This window comes from Trachinotus anak, unplaced genomic scaffold, assembly GCF_046630095.1.
Source record: "Trachinotus anak isolate AG129_WGS33_773 ecotype Australia unplaced genomic scaffold, CSIRO_AGI_Tana_v1 ptg000032l, whole genome shotgun sequence".
Classification (NCBI taxonomy): domain Eukaryota; kingdom Metazoa; phylum Chordata; class Actinopteri; order Carangiformes; family Carangidae; genus Trachinotus; species Trachinotus anak.
Genome location: NW_027273883.1, coordinates 20270966 through 20290061, shown reverse-complemented (window position 1 = coordinate 20290061; position 19096 = coordinate 20270966). Strand labels below are relative to the sequence as shown.

Sequence of the window (19096 nt, the reverse complement as noted above, 5' to 3'; positions counted from 1 at the left end):
AAGTAAAGCAGATTACAGCCTGAAGAAGAAAGAGGACTTTATCCACACACGCAAGTGCAGGATAGAAATCCACTGATGCTTGTACATGACATGTTATTTATTTGATTTAAAAGAAATAATAGTATTAAACAATGATGATAATAAGATCTCAAAACAACAACAACTTCTTAAATGTTTACAGTGCGCACAAAAAAAAAAAAAAAAAAAAAAAAAAATCTAATTTAGGCAATGCATCATAATGAACTGAAAGAGAAGACCTCATTCTTCTACCATTTATGGTCATTTGAAACACAAGGGGTACTTTGTTTCAGAGTTCGGTTTCCAGTCGGACGTATTTTGAATCCGCACTAATGATGGCGGCCTCCAGTAGTCGATCACGCCTGCAGTTTCTGTTACACCTTGCCCAAGATAATCTGGACTTCAGGTTACCGGTAACCTTCATAAACCACTCTCAGCTGCTGTCTGGCTCGTACTGTGGATGTTGAAGCTGAGTTCTTCGTGGGGGGAGAGCGGAGTTAGACAGACAGGCTCCCTCCTCCCTCGGTGTGCTGGAGTTAGCTAAAACTGTGGCTAAATCAAACTATGAAACCTTAAATCTCTGGAGATTTATGCCTTGTCTTCATGTGAGACTTTCTCGATGTTTTATCACGACAGTAGCACAAGTCATTTCTCCCTCTGTGTACTCTGTCTACGTGGTTGTAAACTGCTAGTTCACACGGTTGGCATGGTCTCTGCTGCCTATTTCTAACCACGATATCACAGTGCCCATGTTAGCACACCTGCACAAGTGGACACACATCATTGATTTAATCTACAGTGATGCGCACTTGTTAAGTAGCAGAATCACGCTCAGTGTGTTTTTGTGTCTTTAATTATTCTTAAATGTACTTTGCTGTGTTCCTGTGATAACTCATCCCAGCAAAAGGATCCTTAAAGGGACATTCCTCCGATTTTACACTTTGTAATCAGTTAACACTACTCAGCTCTACTGGTATTTTCCACACAGGAAGATGCTGTTGGGTTGAATTATGTGAATTATACGGTCCAGTGTCAGTAAGAACAACAAAACACCTATGAGAGCGCAATGTTAAATTCCCACTGTGCCTCCTTAAACTGCCTGTCTGTATGATGTTTTCCAGTAGAGTTTAATACATATATCAGTGTTTGTTGTTTTTTCTGCTCTCTCGTGCAGGAGATTAAAGCTCTGCTTGCTCTCAGAGGAAAACCGTTCCATCCTGATGAAAAATTCAAAGAAAAGGTTTGAAAGTCTACACACGCACCTGTTTTAAGTCTTCTCCTTTTGTTTTGCCTGCTGTTTACAACCTGCTGGCTACACAGTGTTGATGTGACAGCGGCTTCATCAGATGGTTTTGTCCTGTAGACTCCATTACCCCACAGCCACTCATCTTCCCACTTGTTCTCTCTAGTCTCCTTTCTGGTGTCTGGATGGTTTGTCTGAGGAGGATGTTTGCAGCGTCATGGCCAGATCTGTTTGTGCAAAGTAAGTGGTGGTCATGCGAAGACCTGCAGAGATTACATCTGTCCATTAATCTGTGCCTCTGTTACCTCAGAAGCATTTTCTATACCATACTGGCTGTAATATGAATATAGATTAAGTTGCATTACTCTTACAGGTCTGCCTTTGAATTATGGGGCCATGGACAGACACACAGTGAACTCAGAACATCCCTCTTGAACTACCCATCAGAGGACATGGTTTGTGATGTGACAGTTTATAGTCCTGTTGTGGTTGACAATCAAATCCACACAACACAATTTTAGGAAGATTATATAAAAGAGTATAAGTTAATATGTTTCAATTTGTGTTTGTGCTCTTCCTTCACTTTCAGTCACCATTCATGCACAAAGACTCCACATACAGAATCAACGTCTTAACCTTCAACAAGACTCTGCTGTTTGCAGAGAGAATCAAAAGGATTGATGTGAGTGTTATTATAGGTGTTATGAGCTCAGAAATGTGTATAGTGTATGTTCAGAATATCATGCTCTGTTCTTTCATGTCAGGATTTAGACTATCTTCCGTTTGAGGGCACAGTGAGCCTGAAGAGCCCCCAGCACATCTTCTGTATGTTGGAGGATTACGGCACAGACCCCAACAACATCCCCGAGCATCCAAACTACATCTACTTTGGCCGATGGGTGAGATACATATGACACTTTGTTGACATCAGAGTAATAAGAAGTCATCTGCAACTGAGCACTTTTCGTCCTTACACATCCCTTTGCCAGATAGCGGACGGTCAGCGTGAACTGATCCGCTCCCACAGTGTGAAACACAGACACTTCATCGGAAACACCAGTATGGATGCTGGCTTGTCATTCATCATGGCCAACCACGCTAAGGTCAAAGAAAATGACCTCGTTTTTGACCCGTTTGTGGGCACAGGTGAGTTATCTCTGTCACTGCCTCTTGCACACGTTCATACCCACAGACTTCCACACACATCAGTGAATTCTTTCTGTTCTTTGCTTCTGTTTTAGGGAGCCTGTTGGTAGCATGTTCTCATTTCGGAGCCTATGTCTGTGGAACAGATATTGATTACAACACTATTCATGGCAAAGGTAGGTTTTGTCTACTCAGAGCCTATGTCGCACACCAACTGCAGCCTCTCTAAGTTATTTCAATTCAAGCTTGCAAATCTTGCTTCAGATCATTTCTGTGTTCAGAAGCAGCAGTGGCAGGACTCTGGTCTGACAGCTCTGAATTCATCATCATCCAGATTTTCTTAAAGTGTCTCTGTCTTTCAGGTCGGTCGAGCCGTAAAAACCAGAAGTGGCGAGGACCTGATGAGAATATCAGAGCCAACCTGCGGCAGTATGGAAAAGAGAAGATGTATTTGGATGTGATGGTGTCTGATGCATCCAAGTCTCTGTGGAGGAAGGCCGCTCTGTTTGATGCCATCATTACTGACCGTAGAGTATATTCTTATCAGATCGCTATTAACACTTCAGGCATGCTGAGTATGAGAGCTTGTGATGCATGTGTTGACAGCTGTGGTATAATTCCTTTTGTTCATTGTTTTCTAGATGGGCTTGTGTGCGTTTTGAGCTGGTAGAAATATCCTAGTTGTGTTTTGAAAAAATGCAAACCTGAGGCTTGTAGTATTGTTAGTATTATAGACTACTGTCAGCTTGACTTGTACACATTTCATTTGTAGTGTTTAATGCGCACTGGATTTTTCTTTTTTTGAAATATTGCAACCAGCCTGTGCTCCAGCAACACCACTGAGTTCATCTCATTATGGGATAAACCTTGTCTTCTGTTTTTCTTGTTTTTTAAAATTCTCATGTGATGTTTTTGTTGTCAGCTCCATATGGTATCCGTGAGTCCACAAGGCGAACGGGTTCTCACAAAGACACCACTAAACCCCCTGACGGCGTGTAAGTATCAGACAGTATTAGTATCTAGACCTGTGTCTTTGACATGAATCAGCTGACCATCATTTTTAAAGGCATAAAACATCAGTTGACTGCAGTAAACATTGACTCCAGGGCAAATTTCCATTAGATCCTAGAGAGAACTTGAAGCTTTTCCATTGTATCGATTTCAAATAAAAGAAGAAAAAAAAATTAATCCAACTAGCCGAATGCAAAATCATTTGAAATGTTAAATGTTCTGTTCTCATCACTCTGTTCTAACCCTTTTCATATTTCTTTTAACCCTCTGCCCAGCTATGTAGAGTCTCACGTGCCCGTCTCACAGGCATACCACCTTAGTGACATCTTCACAGATCTCTTAAACTTCTCTGCCCACCACCTGGTCATGGGCGGGAGGCTCGTCTACTGGCTGCCTGTCTACAGGCCAGAGTGAGTACACACACTTTTACATTCAGGAGCCACATTCATTGTTTAACTTTACCTTGAGCCTCTCAAAGTAACATCCGGGCTCGGTAAAGCATGCTCTTTTCTGTTACTGTCATTTGAACACTAAATGGGTGACTAATGATTTTTTTAGCTTGGTGTTTAAAAAAATGTTGTGAAGCATGAAGATTTATATTTTGATACTATATTAAAGAGTAAATTCTCCTAGGTTTAGATGGAGAAGTGTTTGCTGAAATGATGCTATTCTCCAAATAATAATTTGTATCAATAGGGGGCAGACTCATACCATAGACCATAAACTAGAACTGCACAATACAGACCTACAATCCAGAGTACTACTTACAAAATTTGAATTCTATTGTTAACTAATTAATTCCCGAAATAACCAATCAAAATTAAGCAAAGACGGACTATAATGTAAACATAGTTACATTTTATAAAAATCTAATGCCAGCAGATAATTAAACTTGGCTTTGTAAATTAATTAGAGAAAATTTGAACAAAGCAAAGACTTGTGGTAGTGACTGTTTACTTATAAGTTTTGACTAATTAGTTTACAAGCTGCCAAATGCTTTTAAAATCCTGAGGTGTATTAGCAGCTCTTTCAGTTTGAGTCCAGCTCACAAAGGACTTTCCACCCCACTTTTCCACCTGGGTTTGTTAACCCACCACTTCCCTTCAGCACTATTCCATTCCCGCTCCTATAAAACATTGTCCTCCGTGTGTAAACACCTGTGTGAATGACGGTGTTTATGCACAGTAGTATACAGGTGTGTTCAGGCTTTCCCACTCAAACAGCTGGGCCTCAGTTAACCACAACTGACAGTTAGTGAGCTCTTTTATACGTGGGCCACATATAAGACGTCTCTGCTGAAACAAAGTTGTGCATTGTTAAAAGCTTTGTACATTAGCAGAAAGTGAAGTGCTGACTGGAAGTGCAGGTGTTTGACTGTAAAGGTATGAACCACAACAGTCAGCGGCAGCAACCGACATATGGGGAAGGAAAGTCCTGCAGGGCTGGAACTCCCTCTGGGCACTGATTATAAGACCAGGGAAGGCGATGAGATAATCATGCGTCCTCTGGTTTTTAGAGTGAGCGAATGTGTGTGTTAGAAAGAACACATGTCCAAACACACCCTAAAAAAACCTATGACTTTTGTTTACATCCCTTTGCATTTGTCTATTTACGTGTACGCGTCCGTACATATGCGTGAACGTGTGTGGTCTTGCGTATGAGCACATGCATACATGTGCGTTGTCGTGTTCACACATTTGTCTTTGCTACTCATCTACCGGCGCTTGACTCTGTGCCTGTCAGAGCACTGTGCCAAAATAAACGTCTGAGGCCAGCCAAGTCAGATATGTGAACTATCTGTCCCAGTGGTCTGCAGGCTGACCTGCGTCGCATGTGTGTTTTTGGATGTGTGTGTCTGTGTGTGTAAGCCCAGACGTAGCCTGTCTCCTGGGCCTAATCTGGGGCTCTACAGGGGAGATATCAGATTTCTGTCACCCCCACATATGTGTGTATGCGCGGCCATGGCTGTGATAGAAACAGTGGGGATTGTGTGTCTGTCTGCCTCATGAGAATAGGGAGGCTCTATGTGTGTGTTTGCGTCTGTGTGTGTGCGTGTGATGACAGGTGACACAAAGTCCTGTCAGCAAAAGACGGCCTCTAGATCAGGTCAGACGCCTTAAACTCTCTTCCCTTTTTCCCCTTAAATAATAAATGACAGGAGAAAAAGTATCAAGACAGACGATGGAGTATCAGTCATCACAGCCATAAAGTGACCTGATTACAACATAAACAAGTGAAGCGAAGACATAAAGAGACTCCATTGTCAGAAGTAAGGTGATACTCGTATCACTGAGTATAAATGAGCCATGTTTTCATTTTCAGGTCATAATTTTTTACTTAAGACATTTTGGGCAATCGCTCATTTAGTGATTTGGTAGAGTTCAGTAGAGGCCCTTGTTTACTGTTTCTGGATCAGATTTTACATGCTGTGAAACAGAGTAAATTTAAATTGGCTGGATTTTAAAATGAGGGATAAATAAAAGGATTTAGGATTGTTTTTGTGTAAATACAGTTAAAATCATATAAGATAAGATAAGATGAAATCACCTTTATTAGTCCCACAGTGGGGAAATTCACAGTGTTACAGCAGCAAAGTGGCAGTGCAGAGGACAGGAAAGCTGCAAGAAACTGCAATAACAAATATTTAGGAAAGATAAATAATAACAATATAATAATATACAAAATATGTAGATACAAAAAGTTACATATTTACAACAACAGTAGCAGCGTTTATGGGATATTGCACAGATGCGTGAGGTTGTTACGGTGGTGAGTGAGTTGTCAGTTTCTGGTGTGTGTGTGGTTACTGAGTGCAATGTTATCATCCTTAATGTTATAATCATCAAGCTGTTTTTACATGTGACTGCATCCTCAGGTCTCATCCTTATTATGGAAAAGATAAAAGTTTGAACTAATGAAACACAAAAGAGCTAGTGAGCAGTAGCAGTTTGTGTGAAGGTGCCCTTTATAAAGTCATAGACTGTAATAGAAAAATAAGCTCGCAAGATGAAAGACAATCCCTGCCTCCGCTCAGACACCATCTCAACAGGTCTGGCTCACCGTTAACGGCTCCTGATTGGCAGGAGAGAATTATCGCCTGGCTGCATCACTGCTAGTCACCGTGACGACCAAACATCCCGTCGCCGCAGAGGCCCACATGTGGCCATGGCAACAGGGTAGACAAACAATAACGTGCAAACCTGGCTTTGAGTCGGGACTGTTGCTACTGGGATGGTGGTTAGAAGGAGAAAGTGCTACTGACACAAATAAGCAAACACATACATCATCTGCTGTTAATAGGCCCTAACCTGGCCTGGCTGGTGATGACAGAGTCAGCAGTTGACCTGTCAGGTCAGAGTCACTTTTTCCAGCTTCATCTTTGCACACAAGGAGCTAACTTAGCTTCATGAGCTGCGGTTCCACTACACCAAAGACGCTGGCGTGTGCAGCAGAGAAAGTTGGCAAAAGTGAGGGAGTAATTATGACAGGATTAGTGTCCATGTCCCAGCAGCCTTTGTATGGCCTCCAGACAAAATGGGAACTGTCACCAGGGCCTTACAATTTCCTCTGGTCTAGTTCTTTAGATGTGTACAGTCAGTTTACCATGCTCGGATGAAGCAACATAGTCTACCACTGTTTTTCTATCTCTCTCTCTCTGCACTTTCCTTTTGGAGACTGATTAATAACCGTGTGTGTATGTGTGTGTGTGTGTCCCCTTTCCAGTTACTGTGAGGAGATGGTTCCTCTTAATCCGTGTCTCCAGCTCATCAGTAACTGTGAGCAGACGCTCTCCAGCCACACGTCACGACGCCTGATCACCATGGAGAAAATCAAGGAGCCAGAGGTGCGTGCATGTGTTTCTGAGTGTGTTTGCACTGGAGCTGAAATTGTGAGTCGTGTAAATGGTGAGTCGGTTGACAGAAAATTAATCAGCATCTAATGATTACTGCCAAACATTTTCCACTTCCAGTTTGTCCCATGTGAGGACTTGCTGCTGTTCTGTTATATGTTAGTAAATGGAATATCTTTAAACAGACTTGGTGTTTGACAGTTGGTTGGATGCAACAAGTAGTTTAATTTAATAGACTTTAAAAATTTTTTTTTTTAGATTTTCCAACATTTTCTAGGCATATTGAATAAGTGAAAATGCAGTTTGCATGAAGGCCTGTGTTTTAGCTTGCAACGGTTTGAGCATTTGTGGAGATGCATTTACGTGCATGTTTGATTTTTTATTTTGATTTATTTTTTTGTTGTCTGCATTTGTGCATTTCATTTCTGCACCAGATTCTGTGCATCACTGATTTTACCTATAGGCATCGTCAGTGTTTTGTACATAAAGTACAAACATTTACTCACATTGTTGTTCAGTTAATGTGCGGGGAAAAACAAGCTGTTTTACAGAATTTAAAAACAAACCCTATTTCCTCTGATGTGTGTGTGACTGCAAAGTTGACCATATAATCTAATTCTGCTCATCGTTTGATTGGAAGCATAACTTTGTAAATATATTGTTTTAAGTTATCTATTGTGGTTGCATAGTTATAAATGGCAGCATATCTGCACAGTACCATGCTGTGTGTGCTGCAGAATTTGTTTGCCGTTTTTGTATGTGTGAGCATGAACAGCAACACAGATATGACTTTGAGTTTATGTAAAACAAGAACATGTGTGCGTCTGCCTGTTCTTTCTTTTTTTTTTTATGTGTGTATTTCATAGGCTTGTTTGTATATGTAACCACATAAGTATGTGTCATGTACATGCATATATGCAAAGGCCTGTGTTTTTTACATGTCATCCCAGTGGAAGTGATGGTGTCTCTCTGTCTGTCTGGGGTTAATCCTCACCATCTGGCTGTGATTGGCTCATTTCTTTTATACTGGAACCCTAAATGGCTTAATCACACATCGTATGGAAAACAATCCATCTTTGGATCTGTCATCCATTCCACTTCAAAACCCCAAATTGCTCCCATAAAGGGCCCCGTATGACACGCACACACAAACACACAGTTGTTTGATCTTATCTGACTGGTATCTTTCTCAGGTTTTTCCTTTCCCAATATGCCTCAGTTTGCACCTACCTGCCCTCATTCACCAGGGTTCACTGCTTGATGTGTGTGAGCACTTGAATGTGTTTGCATGTCTATGATACATGTGTATGTGTCCACACACATGTGTTTTAACAAAAAAGGGGGCAGCCTAATTGCTGGTAATGTTTCATGTTAAACTAGTGCAGAAAAACCTCACATTTTCTTATTTATGGGGTGTGACATAATGTGTTTGATGGCCATGAATCACTTGTTATTTGCCTAATTTAACACTAAATATATGTTTCCCTCCACCTGTATGTTTGTTGGCAAAGACCGAGTGGTTATTTCCACTGTTTTTCAGTTGCTTGTGGTCATGTCCCTCTGTCTTTATTAATTTAGGGTCATGGTTAGGTTGTCCGTCTGGTTACCTGGAGTTTTCCCTCAGAGTGGTCATGGAAACTGTTTTGAGGTTGCTTGGCAGTATCTGCAAGCAAAAGAGAGGTGTTGCTGACAAATTACAGGCCCCAGCATTGAAGTCATCACTTCCAACTCAGCTCACCTCATTATTTCTCTTCCCAGCATCTCTTTTCCTCCCTCCATCCCTCCGCTGACCAGCAGCTACCTTACAGCCAAGACAAACTGTTTAGTTGTAGGGATTCATAACAGTTCATATTCATCGTTCATATACACGAGCACAGTCCCGTTTCTATATGCAAACATGGAGAAGGTATGCAAACCTTGGGATGCCAATATTATTCTGACATGTGGTGGGAGTAGCCTCATATACTGAAGAAAAGGAAGAGCTGTTTCAGTTTTTACACACAGATGACATTAATATTAATATAATGCTATCAAAGTCTCAAAACATGCTCACGATCACAAATAAATACAGGTTTTCCAGTTCGTATTCCGCTATGTATAATATGACCATGTGCTGTAAAAAGTTCCCTAATTGAGGAAAACGGGCAGCACTTCAAGGAACTCAGGTTAAGTGAGTTTAGTAAAATAATCTCTATGTTTGCCTCTTTTCAGGAGTTAGACAGCCTGGCTCATCTTGCAGACCCACACTTCAGCCCCTACCAGGGACACAACGCCTTCAGAGCAAAGTATTTCAGCGGACTCAACAAGAGACGTGGCAAAGAGGACAACAAATCTGATTTTAATGGTGTGTAAACTAAGTCATGCCTCAAGATGAAGATCAGAGGAAAACTCTTCTGTCTCTTTCCTGAAAACAGAAAACAACCATCCACAGGCAGCAGGATGTGGCTGGCAGTGGACTTAAGAAGGAAACAAACTGAAAGTTATTTGTTATAATTACTCTTTTTAAATCTTTCTCACTTCTCTAAATTATGATTATTTTTATGCCTGTACTTGTCCCTTTTCAAATAAATGGTTAAAATGTGTCTGGAGTATCTTCTCCTAAGTGCTGACTAATAAACTATAAGACACTTTCTACACATAGACACTTGACTGCTGTGATGGTTAATGCAGCTCTTGTTAATAGTTAGTAGTACACTTGCATTAAATAGAGTTGGAAGACTGTAAGTCAGATTATCAGACAGAAACGTCAAAATTGAAGCAGCAGAGGCCGAGTTGTCCTGACTTTTTGTTTTTAATATGGTTTTAGCTGCCAAAACACTAGAGCCTAAACTTCCCATAATGCAACTCAGCATCAAACTGTTTATGCCTGGTGAACACCATCAAAATCCCTCAGTCTTTCTGTTAAAATGGAGCCCCCCCAAGCCCAAGATGAGATAACCCTGATGACATCATTGGTTTTAGTTTGTCAAGCTTCACAAATCTCCTCCACATAGAAGATTATAAAACTGTTATCACAGACTAGAGAGTAGTACTCCCCCAAACTGGTCTTTATGTAAAATTGTTGACAGTCTTGATTTCCTCTTATGACTTATAACCACCACGTATTATCAGTGCCTTTTAAAGTGATAGTTTATGTTATTTGACGTGGGGTTGAGTGAGGCACTTATCTATTGTGTGAAGTAATATGGTAGTTCAATGGTTGAGAAAACGTTCCAAAGGAAAGGGCTGCTTGGCAGCAAGATAAAGCAGTGAAAATATTCAAAGTAAAGCACACACTTCAGCTGATATTTTTTTTGGTGGGCCTTTTTTTAAAGTTGCTGAAACATGTTTTTTCTGCTGAACCAATCCACAGCAGCACATCACTCTTGTCGACTTTTCCAAACTGGCAGCACACCGATCCAAATCTACTGCAGGTTATGCACGGACTATAACCAACCCCGCACAGCCCAACGTCAAACAACTCCATCTATCACTTCAGTGCGCCTTTTATTCAGTTACTACAGGATTTATTGTACCAGACTGGCCTGGACTTCCTTTTTTAAAATAGGGTGCTACTCACTCTGCTACTCTAAATACAGAATCTATAACTACATTTAGAGCCACAGTCGTGCTTTATTCAGATAAAAGGAACATGTTTAGGCGAGAGAGGCCTCCCTGTGCAGGCAGGAGCCTAAATGACAGGGCGTCCCCACCTCACCACACACACCACTACAGTTAGTCAGCAGCTTTTGTTGTTTTCCAACCACAGTTTACATGCAACCTGGCTCATTATTCATCTCCTGAGAGCGATGCAGCAGGCCTTTATGTACATTACCCCATCGCTCTGTTTATCAGTTGGGCCTCTGCCTTTCCACCACACTTCCCCGTTCGCCCTGCTTCACAGGCCGAGAGTTCCAGGCACCATCACATGATACCCGGCTCGCCATCGTTTGCGGTGCATGTTGTTTACAGTTCCCACAGTGCCCTTTTGTTGTCTATCATCATCAAGCAAAATCAAATGATGCCACAAGACAGTTAGAGACCTTGCCTTTCTTTACTTATCACTTCTGTCCTCTCTCTCTTGGCATTTCCTTTCTTGTCACATGTAAATGAGTACTATGTTTGCCACAACAGAAGACCCCTCTATGTCGACGATGGTAGTTTTAATGCAGCCGCTGTCTATTATTCTGTTTGAGTAGTGCTGTGTGTGTGTATTTGCTCTGCCACAATACAGTGATAAAATGTGTTCTCGAGAGCCCTCAGTCTCCAATGATGCAGACTATAATTAGGGAGGGGGGAGAGGGGAGGTTCCTCTCTACACCATGTAATGCTGTCCAGACGTTGAGGAAATTCTGTTTGTGTGTGTGTGTGTGTGTGTGTGTGAGATCTGGTTTTGGTTTATGTTGGATACTAACTGCAGCAGAGCTGTTTCCTGATTTAATTCAGTGACAATAAAATAATGTGAGACCTAACCTGTAAATAACAGTCATATCCCAGCCACTGCTCAGCTTCACAGTCACACAATTGTCCTTCTTTACTTTAATTCACTCTTTGTTCTTTACTTTTGTTCTTTTCATATTCATCATTAATACTCTGTGTAAATGTGTTTGCATTTTTTTTTAAATGTATTTAGTGATTTATTTATCTTTACATTTATTCTTTGGAATTTATAACAGAGGGTCAGTTCCTCCACCATTCTTCCTTTCTCCCAAATCCTTTATCCCTCTCCACCTCACCACCACAGTTCTCCCAGCCTCCTCTTCACCTCCTCACCCATTTCACCTCTGCCCTTCACTCCTCTCTTTTTCTCAAAGAGGAACTCCCTGAAGGAAGAGAGGACCGATGTTTTGGAACGATGGCTCCTGATTAAACTCCCCTCTGTCTGAAGTCTGAAGGAGACCTTCACACTGCTGAATCAGCTGGTATAGAAAAAGGCTTAATGTACACACATGCACATCCTCCATATACATAACAAACCTACATGTAACTTCGACCAAGAACAAATTTTAAGCTTAAACTAAAATCCGTTGCTAACTTTAAAAATGCCTTAAAGAAAAGGACGAGTCAAAATGCCTGAACTTTGCAGTAATATCTGTACTCTGAGAATCTCAACTCTCAGCTTTTTTCAGATTAAAACACAGCATGCAAACACAACACTAGAGGCATCTGTCAGAGGCCACAGGAGTTGCAGAGCAGGGCAAGAAACAAACACAAAAGCACTCCACAAATGGTGTCAATAAATGGTGTCATTTTGGAAATTAGCTTATTCACTTTCTTGCCAAGAGTTCAACAAGAACTCTGCATGCTAGGTGTGACAGTACAAACAGTTAGCTTAGCATAATGACTGGGTGCAAGTAGGTACATTTGTTGCCTCCGGACAGAGATAGACAGTCTTCATGCCCACACGAGTCATATTTACCATAAAAACACAAGAGTGGTATCAGTCTTCCATGCAACAAAGTGAATAAATGTCACACTATATCACAACTGCATGGAGAGGGAAACACATGCACAACACACACTCCACTCAAACCCTGAGGGAGAGTCCCTGCAGTCAGGGGGAGTGGTGTGACTGTCCACACATCTGTTAGCCAGTGATGGACAGTCAGTGATTAAACACCTATTGACCTGTAACACCAGCTTATACTTGAATGGACCTTTTTTGCAGATGTGTGTGTAGTTGTGTGGATGTGTGTTACACAGGCGGAGTGTGTGTGAAAGAAAACTTTGTGAGTGTGTGTTTTCTAGGAGGCAGGGTGGTAAGTGTGTGAAGGCGAGAGCTGGAAACTTCAGAGCACACAGCTGGTATTCAGGAGTGTCCAACTTCACACACGCATACACAAACACACACGTGAGTGACTAAACATGTGTGGCACAGGTGCAGTGCACCTGTCCGTAGCCAGAGGAGTTTGGACACCTGCAAGTCCTCCACCCCTTCTCTCCTTGCCTCCCTCGCCCTCAGGTCACCCCAGCGCCCTCATCTACCCCTGGAAGCCCTCTGCAGCCCTTTTAGTTGTTGGCCGAGGTAAGCTGAGAGCTGTTATCTCACTGTTTGGGAGGAGAAGCAGAGGATGAGCCATTATAGTGCTACAAATCACCACAGGGGGTCTCGTCTCACGCAGCTGTGTGAAACTCAAACCACGCTCAGGAGAAAGCAGAGGAGGAAGGAACGAAGAGGGTGCAGGCAGAGAAAAGCAAGGAACATATCTTATGATTAAAGGTCCTCTGATTATTTTTCCATCAATGATACATCAACTTCAGTGCATGTTTCTCTACCACCATTGAATTTAGTGCCACTAGATGACAGCCTTGAGCAGAGAAAGCATTCAAACTATACTCCTAAACCAGAGGTTCTTTGTGTGCTGTACTCCAGCCTACAGACTGTTTGCCATACAATCAATGCTGTGCAGCTTGTAAACAAACAGTTCAGGGGCTAAGCTTTTGAAGTGATAGAGCTGCGGTTGAGAAAGTGCAGAGCAGCTCTGAACACACAACATCCTCCTTAAGATACTCGCCTGGAAGTGATGAGGGTTGTTGGCCCAGGAAGTAAAGGGGGTGACTGAACGGCTTGTCACACAACTTCCTCATCTATCTTTCACCTATTCACAGCCCACCCACAATGACCATATTTGACTGTTAGATCATCATTGTGCAAGGTTTTATCACAGAGTAGAGCTCGAGGACACTATGCCACAACCGCTCGTGCTTTACTTGAAATAAACCAGAAATCACACTTTGTCATTAAATCAACTCTCTGTTTTCCTTTTGTGAACTTAAAGTCCTCCAAAGTACTTCACACATGCATTGTTGTTTTTGTTAAATTAGATGTTTGTCTCTGTGTGCATGTTTTTATGTGTGTTTATGGGTTCATCACACTTAATACGACTGGAAAGAAGAGGAGAAAAAAGTGTTTGTAGCAGAGACCAGCAGTGAGCAAAGAGCCAAAGAAAAACAGTCAATGGGTGTATTTGGACGTGTGCATATGTGTTTCTCTTTGTGTTTACAGTGTTTGTGTGTATTTGTGGGTTCTTGCGGTTGTCAGTGCTGTTCTTCATTAATGACAAGAAACCGCTGGATGGCTCCCTCACGCCCTTTTTTAATGACTCTTAACTGCCAAGTGGGCACACACACATTTACCCACACACACACACACACACACACACACACACACACACACACACACAGCCAAGATGGCAAACATGGTGGCTGTGACACATTTCCTCTTCTACTCTAGCAAGGACCATAAACCACCAATGCCCCTAACTGGGCCTAATATAAGACACCACTGAGGATGTAGCCATTTTCATTCATTCATACATTTTCCATAGCTATCTATTCAGGGATACTGGGAGCTAATCCCAGCATGCACTGGGCTCAAGACATGGAAACAACCTGGACAGGTCACTAGTCTGCACAGGGCAAGTACAGACACACACCCTCACACTGACATTCACACTAATGAGCAAATTTGTGTCTCCAGTCTCACCAGACTTGAATGTATTTGCAAAGTGGGAGGAAACTGGAGCTGCCAAAGGAAATATCTGTGAACACAGGAAGAACACCACTGAAAGGAAATATTAATATTCTGTGTAATTTACATGATATATTTGCAGATGTTTTAAAAATGACTTTTTTTTATGAACCTCATGGCCGAGCGCTGTACTTTTCCTAAAACCTTCCTTCTGCAGTGTAAGGCTGTACCGTCCACACTCTGGGCGATATAGTAAAAGTACCAGCAGATGCCTGTGCCTCCATTTTTCCTTTTTATTCCTGCAGTCCCCTCTTTATCTCTTCCACCTCCAGCCCACTTTGCATGGTCCCTGCATCCCCCACATCATCCCTCTCCTTGAGAAATTACATCTTTCAGGATGAGCTGCTCTGCCTCTCAGCAGTGAAGAGTGCTGTCTGTGCAGGGTTTGAATTTCAGCGATGCACCTCAATGCCTCTTGGGAGGGTCCGATTGAGGTGTAGGGGTACTGGGTGTGTATGTGTGTGTGTGTGCGCGTGTGTGTATACCGCGGGCAGTTGTGTGTCTGTGAACATCCCTGGCTCAGTAGATATGTACTTTGCCGATCCCACTGACCACTCTCACGGGCGTTTAGCTGAGTGGAATGTGTTATCCATGGGGGTGTGAGTTAGTCGGGGCCAGGATACACGCATGATGCTTAAATGTTTTCTACTCTGGGACCCGCGGAGACTATCACACCCCTATCACTGCTGGCTGAATCTGTGAGGTGCCTCCTGGCTACCAACACAGTCACACCTGTCCTTTCTGCACAGGTGGGCCTGCTGAGGACCGGCTAAGCCCACCTCACCTGCATGCCGGCTTGCCTGCCTGCGTCTGGCTGTGTTTCTGTGTGTCCATGTGTCTCTGTTCGTAAGCCAGTTTGGCTTTTCTCTTTTTCTCTCACATTGTCCTGTGTGCATCTTGAGCTTCATTCAGCTCAAACAGTGATGTTGCAGTGCACCGATATCTTGATTTGTGATGTTGCAGGCAGTTATGTGCCAAACTGTTTCTTGACTCAGTCACTTAACCTCACAGTTATGACAAGACTCATTTTTACACTTTTGTACAAGATACAACATGTTGTCATGGCTGTAATTTCTTCTTTGAAAAACAGAAATGACAAATGTTTACCACAGGAACGCAATTTTCACAAAAGGTCAAACTTTTCCATTAAATAAACAAGATTAGTAGTTACACCACAGATATCCAAGCAGAGTTGAATCAGGGGCAACTGGACTTGTATGGTTGGTTCATTAGTGATGCTGGCTGTAGAGAGTTAGAGTCATTTGGGTCACTTCAGGTCTAGTGTGGCCTAGGAGCGTCCCTGCTCATTCAGGTGAAGGTGAACTGAAGTCTTGACCCGAGGAGTTGGCCCTCCTGAGTTGAGCCATGATCAATCAGTCATTAATCATCAGGAAATACATTCACAAATGTATGCTTTATGCTCTGTAAATACAAGAACAAGAAATGACATTTTAATATTCTGCCACTTATAATGACCTAGAAAAACCTCTTCTCCTCAAACAAGGTGAAAATAAGTACTTGTCTTCAGTATAAAAACAACTTAATTCTAGTTTTTCTGATCTGATAAATCAATTCATATAAAAGTGCCTGGATGGGGAACTTTTCTAACTTCATTTTCCCCTCTGCCCTGCTCTGCTGTGCTTTGCGGCCTCGCCAGTATCTGACAGTGTGGAACTCAAACCAAATAAACCCAGTAGATTTGAGTTAGTGCTTGTTCTTGTTGTTACAGCTTTTTGCCTTGGCACAGCCCAGGACCAACACTGACTTTCATCCATGCAGCATTCAGAGCTGCCCAGAGCTGTAACAACTTTGTTTTATATTGCAAGTCAGCAAAGGAAACCTCTAACACTGGTAAAATGTGTTGCCTGTAAGTTGTCGTTCCACAGAGCAGATAACAGAAGGCATCTCCGGAGTTTCATTTGTCTGTAAAGTTTTAACAGAGAGACACTTAACTCCTACTTAAGCATTTTGTGGAATAAAGTTCTTTACTTCCCCCTTTGAGCTCTGGAGGAAGAGGATTCTTGAGGCATTTTAAATGGTTGATATAAGATTAAGTGTTATGGGCACATTAACACAAAAACACAACATTTTCAAACAAACCACAAGAAATGTTGTTTATGTTTGTTCGTTTCCTTCCTTACTGTTTTTTTAAACAGTGTTGCTATGCTACCTCTTCTTACTGTATCACCATAAACAAGCTCCTAGCTCAGGGCTCGTTGGGCTGCCAGGTTGCTGGGATATCCAGTATGTGTAAAATGCATATGTATTTTTTTTCCCTCTTGTTGTTGTGTGTTTCTGATTCCACACACCGTGCTGAGTGATTTGGAGAAGACCGGGAATAAGAGAAAACCTTATGAACGAGGCGTAACTCACTCTTCCACCTGGAGAGCCAAAAAAAAAAAAAAGGGCTTTGATGTGAACGTAGGTTGCATGTTACACTATAGTGTGTAACATGAGGCTGGTGGGAAGTTGGTTATAATTGTTTACTTTGTGTGTTTGGATATTGCATGATGAAAAGTTTGTTGTTGCTGTTTTTTGTTTCATTCTTGCATAGCTTTTGTTGAACATTTTGAGGTTTTATGAATCTAAATAAATAAAATGTGTGTTTGTGTAAGCTTCTGCGTGTGCATGCAGGAGCATGTTAGTGTGTGTAGGTGTCCGCACACCCACTAGTGTGTGTGAGTGATTCTGACTATCTGTACGGTTGGTATCATGGGGGCTTTCCAGAACATCTCTCCCTCTGCTTGCAAAATTTCCTTCCAGCTGCCCCCATTGAAACCTGCCCTCTCCCCGTCTGATGCTTTCTACCTCCCACCTGCCAGACTCATGCGGTGATTCAGCATCTGCTATAAAAGTGCAACCAGCCCCAGTAGTCTGAAACCACCACTGTGTTTTATTTAGATTTGATTTGAATCAAGGTGTAACATGGTCATTCTTTGTGGCCCGGGGTTTTTCCACATGCAAAGCACAAATGTTTCAGATTTTTTAAAGATATTTTTACACAGTGGATCATGAATGACATGAATGTGGTCTTTCGCCATGATTCCTTCTCTGCACATACCAGCAGAAAAGGCCTGGACATTTACCTTTTGCTTCTATACCTGCTTTTAATAAAAATCTGTTTTATCTTGGTATTATTAAAGGCAATTCACCTCTGTCTGATGTTCCCATATGGCTATAAATGCTTGGGTGCTTTGTCTGGCCAAAGCAGTTTAGGGTTGAGTTCTGTTTGACCTGTGTACTCTTACACAAACTGACCTTTATTTAAAGTTCTCATGCAGTTCTGTCGGCAGGCTCCAGTAACCTCCACACTTCAGAGTTGGCGATGGTCTCTCTGAGAACTGAGCCAGATGGTTCTGGATTCCAGCGGCACAGCGGGATGTTGAGAGAGCCATCATGACGGTTTAAGAAGCTGGACTGAAGTGACCCGTGTTCAGGGGCAGGGCATGCCACTGTGACGGCTTCTTGGAACGATCACAAGGAGAAAGAATATATTTCTTCTCTTAACAGAAATCCGTTCATTTTTGTGGTAATGTGTGTGTGTGTGTGTGAGGAGTGAAGTCTGGAGTAACAAAGGAAGTCCCTCCATCAAACCTTGAAATTGAACCACCAATGAGCTCTCACAAGGAAAGGATCCAGCAGTGCAAACAACAACAGGAGGTGAATTACTTTCCTCACTTGTACTTTGTGGACTGTTCTGGCAGTGCAGTTGACCATAGTCATTAGTGAGCAAATAACAAACTTGGTTCAGTTAAAACACACATTAAAGCGGGTCTATTGACCGTGTGTGCTGCCAGTTAGAATCCATTCCTTGGAAAATGATGAAGAGATTGTTAAAGGAGTATGGAAGAAATCGTGTCCTGATATAAGGAGTTTTATCTCACCCTTTATTAGACACTTAGCACCTCATCAGAACTTTCCAGACAGAGCTGTTGTATAAAAAAAAAAAAAAAAAAAGGGTGATTGGATGCTTGCCAACCTGCAGCCATGGTGAGCATGAGTGGCAGGTGTTGGCGGCTGTTCCCACTCCAGCCTTTTCCCAGTAGGGTCCACACCATACTGGGAAAAGGCTGCGTCTGTTTTAAAAGCTGCTATACCATGATCTGAGCGGTCAACACAAAGGCGTTCTGAGAGGTTGGTGCTTTCATGCGGTGGAACAGGTTTTAATCATGATGGTAGTCATGCTCCATTTTTGCCTTTTAAGTTACCAGATATTTGAAGTTTGTCTCAAGAAAGAAAAAGAAACAAAGCAAATCAGGCCAGGTCTGCACCACACCACACGTTTAGCCCAGCGCCACGTGCAGAGCACACAGTTGAC

The 19096-nt window shown here is 42.2% G+C and overlaps 1 protein-coding gene across 2 annotated transcripts; it reads left to right on the top strand.

The window, feature by feature from the left end:
- Positions 1-305: 305 nt before the first annotated feature.
- trmt11 (tRNA methyltransferase 11 homolog) lies at positions 306-9850 on the top strand. Of its 2 annotated transcripts, none has more exons than XM_071470272.1 (13): positions 306-431; positions 1193-1258; positions 1428-1501; positions 1635-1716; positions 1851-1943; positions 2026-2160; positions 2251-2407; positions 2503-2583; positions 2770-2934; positions 3330-3402; positions 3694-3828; positions 7142-7262; positions 9480-9850. In XM_071470272.1, exons 1-13 carry the CDS (start codon positions 351-353, stop codon positions 9618-9620), a joined length of 1404 nt encoding a protein of 467 aa, XP_071326373.1. In that variant the 5' UTR covers positions 306-350; the 3' UTR covers positions 9621-9850. The 2 variants fall into 2 exon arrangements, with proteins under 2 accessions (XP_071326373.1, XP_071326376.1); XM_071470275.1 differs by lacking the exon at positions 306-431 and adding an exon at positions 523-623.
- Positions 9851-19096: the final 9246 nt, after the last annotated feature.

Bases quoted from the DNA above. Each gene is read 5' to 3' on its own strand.
- trmt11 (XM_071470272.1), top strand. From the start codon at position 351: ATGATGGCGGCCTCCAGTAGTCGATCACGCCTGCAGTTTCTGTTACAC. The intron at 1,717-1,850 runs GTTTGTGATGTG...CTTCACTTTCAG, and splicing joins ACTACCCATCAGAGGACATG to TCACCATTCATGCACAAAGA. The intron at 7,263-9,479 runs GTGCGTGCATGT...GCCTCTTTTCAG, and splicing joins AGAAAATCAAGGAGCCAGAG to GAGTTAGACAGCCTGGCTCA.